The following is a 6,428-nucleotide window of genomic DNA, read 5'->3' as shown; positions in this document are numbered from 1 at the left end:
TTTATCTATTGAACAGTTTTGATTTTTATTTTGATCTGTTTGAATGGCGTGACACTGAAAACCAGCAATTGTTCAATACTAGAAGGCTTTAACTTGTAGAACAAGACCTCAATACGAACTGAGGCACACACTACCAACGCCGCGGTTTATATAACTCCGCGGTATGGCCAGTACCTTACGCATGCGCACAACCATATCACCCCGGCAATGGCAGCCATGGACAGCTGTTTCGTCCTTGTTAGGACTCATCAGTATGGCATAGCCAGCACGGTCTCACTTACGTAAGGTATTGGCCTTACCGCGGAGTTGGTAGTGTGTGCCTCAGTTCATATTGTGATCTTGTTTAACTTGCACACATATTCTTCTGCGCCAGCTGTCCCAGTACAAGGCGGTGGAGGGGTAGGCCTGGTTCGAGTAAACTGATTCTCAGTTCGACGATCACAGTTGATTCAATATTATTTAAGCTACATACCGAGCCTGGGACCAGGCCACGCACTGGGGGAAAAAGAAGAAAAAATTGGCGTTGGCAAAAAAAAAAAAGCCGATTTGGATTTTTTTTTTTTGCACCTCTCGACTAGCTTCGCTCGCCAATTTTTTTCTTATTTAACTCTTCTTTGCCTTTTTCCCCCACTGCGTAGCCTGGTCCCAGGATAGTACCTAACAGTAAAATATGCTTTATCTTTACGGATGACAAGGGTTGCTCAGCGAAATGATAAATTTGCTCGTGTTTCGCACCAAAGTCTTCGTTTCGCTGGAACCGTCGATTATCCTTTGAAGCGGCGCTAGGGCATGGTTCAGTTTTGGAGTTTCGCGGTGCCTGGGAGAAGTTTCCCCTATTCCCTACATCAACCAATTGCAAGAGAGAACAACTTTTCACTGGTAAATAGAGTACTAGCTGCTGCACACGATTCGAGCACCAGACCCGCTTTGTTGATGTTTGCATCAAACAGATTGCTACAGATTGCGCTACAATGTTCTATGAACTAACGTGCCTGCTGCCCGTCCGGAAAAAAACCCTCATAACCTGATCCCTCCCGAATGCAGCGCCTGACACTCAACACCTTGAGGGAGAAAGGCTACTAAACTAACAATAACTTGTTACCTGCAGAAAAAAAATTGACAAAAATATAGACAACAAAAGCGAAGTTAGTGTGAAAAGGCAGCAACGCCAGTCTAGAATGACTCCCCGAAACATGAACTCTATTCAGATGTTCCTATGGCAACTGTCCATGAGGACCCGCATACGACTTTTTTTTGCACACCACAGGACGCTGGCGTTGTTAAGGACGCTAGGGTTTGAGTGACAAGGGATAAACTTTCTACTTGCGAAAAGCAATTAGTTTCTTTACCGTTTGGTCCAATCATCAGTGGTCAGTTATTCGATAAAGCGTCACATTTTTTAGCAAGATTAAGGCAACATCTGGAGATCATTTCAGGGTCGATATCATTTCGGGGTCAATTTGGGGATCATTTCGAGGGCTGTACACTGTGTACAGATCTGTAGTTCATCACCTATAACGCTACACTACTGAGGATTCGATCGTTGGCTAGTTGTGGTTTGATTTGAAGCTATATATCAACAACCCTAACCCCGGAATAGAAGCTAACCGTACCCTAAACAGATGCAACAAGTAGTTTTTCAAACTCTTTGTGTCTAATAGCTTCACTTGTTGAGGTACGCAGCTCATGTCAGTGTCATGTCAGATGACACATAGTTCTTTCCTTATTCTGCATCTTGTTTCGCTTGTTTTTCTTCACTTATAATCCCCCGTTATAGCACTGTCATTTCCCTGAACCTCAACAACAATACGTTATTATTCTCTTGATCTGCAACTTTGTCGAGAATTGTTCTCTTCCTTCCTCTAAGTTTCCTTTTCTTCACAAAAATATCTCTGATGGCCTTTCTGATTTCTTTAACTCGCAAAGTACAAACGAGTGGATTAACAGAGGAATTTAATAAAGCCGCAGTTTCGGCCCAACTATAATAGTTATAGGTTTCAATATATCCGATAATGATTTGATGTAATTTGGTTACAAGAAGGACAGGTAAATTCAAGGCAAAATAAATTGCAACTATGGACGTAAGATTAATTGCGAGCTTGATTTGCATTTGCCTTTGCAGGGAAGAGGTTCCTCGGTTATGTCGTTTGATTTGACGTTGGTGGCGAAGACTTATGAGGAGAATTTTACACTGAGCTGAAAATGCTATGACAAGAGAAGCCAGCAACAAACACAGATGAATAAATTTGAAGATATGATTATTAGCCCACTGGAGACACGTGAATAATAAGTTGACAAGCCAAATGAAAACAGCTGTTTTTGAAACGCGCTCGCGTCGAACAAGTTCTTGAAAACGAAAAGAGTACAGCAACGTTAATAACCTTTCGCAGCTTATGGCGCACAATGTCATAAATGATACTCCGTAGCATATGAAAAATCCCATCGAGTATATCATCCTCACAACACAGGGAACAAAGCCATATGTGTTCTCAAGAATCCTGAAAATAACAAAGCTTGGTTGAACTATCAGACCAACAAGTAAATCAGAAATGGCCAGGCAAGTAAGCAGCAGATTGGAGGGCGTTTGTAAAGAGTATTTTCTCAAAATGACGAACACGATGAAGAAGTTTGCTGTAACGGCGAAAGGCGATAAAACCGCATTTATTATACCTGTTAGTAGATTGCTTGTTCTCCGTTGTTCAATTTTATCAAATTCTGCGTCTGGAAGATGAAAGCAAGAGTTACCAAGTGGATACACCGTTAAAGTAGCCGTTGTAGTACTGAAGTTGTCTGAAGTAGAGTTTTCCATTTCATTTAAGCCTGGCGCTGGTTCAAATGCAAGTCCTACTCACTTTGCATACTGGACACTAAAATAAATGGTCAGGTGGTTGAATAATTATAAGTCGCACTTTTTGTGCTTAAACACTCAAAACTTGGCGGCAATTAAGATTGCAATCAGTCTATCAAAATATGTCAGCGTTATATTAATGAACAAGACATATTATTTGTACTTCTGTGCCTAAAATGTCCATATTCAAAAGAAATGTTTATTTTACCCTTGTATTGTGAACCCTCTAAAGACAGAAACTCTATGTTCAAAAATGAATGTTGTAAAAGGCTCCAAGCAGAACAATTGTGGCTGTAAAGCTGGTGTCAGCTGTCATAAAGTCTATTAGACGCTGATTAAAATGTAAACAAGTGTGATAATTATTAAAAGCATCAACGTCAAATTACCGTTAGTCCAACACATTGCCATGGAAATAGCCAAGCAAATGCTGTGCCCTAAATATAGGACTAATTTTTCTGTCTGAGTTTTATGTAGATTAAACAATTTGCTGCTTCAAAACAAATTGAAAAGTGTAAGGGTTTTTTTTTTCCTGTTTTAACAACAATATGGCGCAATGCGATTCCTGTGACGGCAAACGTGAGATTCAAGTTGTTGAGAAATTTGCAAAATGAGAAATTAGCAGATAAAAACAGCTTAAAACAATTTCTGTGGATAGAACTGGCGTGAATCTACCGAATTTCGTGTAGTTTTAATGAACAGTAAACGATAAGTGAATGGAAAACTTGGGCACGTGGTAAAATTGCCGTAAACGCGTTGCTTCAGCCTCCTCCTCAGGGGCTACGTTTTTCGCATGGCAGAGGCGAGCGCGAAACGAGTGACTGGTGATGAACCGCAAGGGGCCATGGGAAGGGTACAGTTGTCTCCTTCCCGCCTTCCTTTGCGCGCACGTTTTAAAGAGAGACGTCTTGGTACGAGGCAGGCGTTGCTTCATGTCTCTATTACATTTAAATCAGCATCAATTTGTCATTTTTATATTGGCTATTAACTCTCCTTCAATTCAGGAAGCTGACAGTTTAAAAAGCTCTGTGTGACAGTTTCATCAAATAGAAGATAAACGAAAGGAAATTGCATTGAGATATTCGGATAGCAAAACAACCATAAAAACGGCTTTTCAGTTATGATCTGAGAGGTTACCGAAATCACAAACTAGAGACAGGGGAAGCAAATTGATCCGCGCACATGAACCATACAGCTTCTATGTTGTATGAGCAAGACACGAAACAGCCTCCTCCTCCTTTTTCACAGATATCTTTAGAATGCTTCGTTCTGCCTGATCCAGTCTTCAACAAAGTTATCCCTCGTCATGCGACAAATCTCATAACAGCCACAATTAGCGGGCTGTGTTCACCTTTTGCTGTGATTGCAAAAAGCTCCTTGTAGTGTTGTTGATCGCAAGAAAAAGCGCTCTTCATACGCCATCAAATGTTCACCTGGCATGCCTGGCGTTTTCTGATCTGTGAGTAAGTTTGGTGGTTCAACCCTGCTATTTTGTGTACCGTCTCTTGGAGAACATCCTCCAGTTTGTACCATGCGGGTTGAGAAGCGTGTACTCTGAGAGCTTTTGGGTGTGTTATGAAGTCTAATTCTTAACTCTTAGTGCCATAAGTCTTGAACCGTATGCAGCTTTTTAGCTAATACCATTTGCTTGAGAAAATTTACGACGCAGGTGAATTTGAGTTTACTAGATTGGACGGTTGTGGGAAAAAGCAGTAACTATAGTCAACAGACGACAACCGTTACAGGAAATGAAAGCGGATCTGACAACCTCCAGTAAGAGATATTTTGATAAGCAGTAAAAGACATAAACAGTGGCCGACCCAGACCCTGAGATAAGTGGGGGGGGACCGGTCTCAAAAATTTTTTTTTCGGCCCTTCGGGCCTCAGTTTCATTTTGTTTAAAAGCCAGGCAGGGGGGCCCTCCCCTGGATCTGCCACTGATAAAATGAACTGACAAAATCTTAGTTCGGTGAAAGATCATCTCTTAACATGCAGTTATGGTCAAAGCAAACAGAAACGAATATATTCAAGACTTAGTTTATTAACTGCCGAGAAAGCTTCCAATTCAGATATAATCACATTTGCGTGCAAGCTTCATTCGCGCAATGTTCCTAACAATCCATTTGTTTGATTTTTTGCTGTAGTGTTTAATGTAACCCTTGATTAAAATAAAACGACAACTTTGTAATTTCTTAACCTCTTTTCAGGGGTACTGAGTTACGACAAAGAACACGGTTGGCAATCTTTATTTCGATGATTTATTTCTAGCGGCAATGACTGAGATTAAATTCTACGGAGCAGTGTTTTTTTATTTTAAACCCCGGTTTCGATCATCGCAACGCGATCAATTTTGTAAGAAGCGTCGTAAACGCCATTTTTTCACCGTTAGCGGTTATCGCGGGACATGTAGCTGTTCTTCCTATCATTAATCATGCACCCTCGATGAAAATCACGAAGGGTTTGTTCCCTGAGCTTTGAGAATGACATACTTGACGACTTTCTATTTCTGCTATGGAGTTTCGTTTCCAACTTTGAACGCCATAAGTTACGAAAGGTTCATCGCATTGACGCTCCATCTACGATACAAAGCACAAGTTACCAAACGCCGTGTTATAGTGGTAGCTGCCTTAATTTGGATCTTGAACACTTTCCTGACTTGCCTGCAGTTTCCTACAGGGGCGGATCCATGATTTTTTTTAGAAGGGGGTGCACTCGTCTCTTGCTCTACTTCAACACGAATAAACCACATAGTTTTTTTTTTCGCAGAATACCAGTTAAATTAGAAAACCGCAGGTCATCTCGGGGGGGGGGGGGGATGCGCACCCCCTGCACTCTCCCCCCAGATCTGCCCCTGTGCTGGGATCAACAGATCGGTACGAGCAATACATGTGACTCTGTGGCTGTTGTGTTTGTTAATCTCTGGCGTATTTCAATTTAGAATTGCGGGCATTGTTCGTCGACATCAAAATGATATCCGACGACAGGAAATCTTGAAGAATCCACCTTACATTCATTTCTATCATAGACAGCTGAAACTTGCGGCAAATATTGCTTACATTGTTGGTATTTACATTTTCCTTAATCTTCCAGTTCTTGTAGAAACGACTTACGATCAAGTAGTTCACCGAAATCTTAGTAGTTATAATTATTACAGTTGGTGCAGAGACAGTTGCATTGCTTAATTCGTCTTTAAATCCTCTGGTATTCCGCCGGCGAGCAAGAAACTTACGAAAGGCGATCGTGAAAGCGATCACACCTTGGATTCCATGAGTAATTCTCGGCTAAATATGAATCTGGATCGCGAAGTTAACATAAATTTTCAGCTTGAGAATCGAGTTAAGTTTATAAGACAACAAATAACTTCAGTTATTGAGGGTTGAATAAGGGATACATACTGCACTAAGTATTGGCTGTATTGGTGATATTGATTTCAATTTCTGAAAGGAACACGCACACGAGGTTTCGATACTAAAATCGACCGGTACTCTGTCTTGTTTTTTTTTTTTTTTTTTTTATGTGGCGCCCTATGGGTGTGATAGCAGAATACACCGAGAAGCTTGAATCATTATTATTGTAGTGCCAG

General features: G+C 41.0%; 1 protein-coding gene and 1 pseudogene across 1 annotated transcript; one reads left to right on the top strand and one right to left on the bottom strand.

Moving 5' to 3' along the window:
- Positions 1 to 1,771: 1,771 nt before the first annotated feature.
- Positions 1,772 to 2,809, bottom strand: LOC140953800 (melanocyte-stimulating hormone receptor-like). Its single transcript, XM_073403183.1, has one exon. The coding sequence runs from the start codon at positions 2,807 to 2,809 to the stop codon at positions 1,772 to 1,774; it is 1,038 nt and encodes a 345-aa protein (XP_073259284.1).
- A 1,218-nt stretch (positions 2,810 to 4,027) lies between these two features.
- LOC140953799 (melanocyte-stimulating hormone receptor-like) lies at positions 4,028 to 6,115 on the top strand (annotated as a pseudogene).
- The last annotated feature ends 313 nt before the right edge of the window (positions 6,116 to 6,428 follow it).

The sequence above is a fragment of the Porites lutea genome, chromosome 12 (genome assembly GCF_958299795.1).
Source record: "Porites lutea chromosome 12, jaPorLute2.1, whole genome shotgun sequence".
NCBI lineage: Eukaryota > Metazoa > Cnidaria > Anthozoa > Scleractinia > Poritidae > Porites > Porites lutea.
This window is presented reverse-complemented; position numbering and strand designations above follow the sequence as displayed.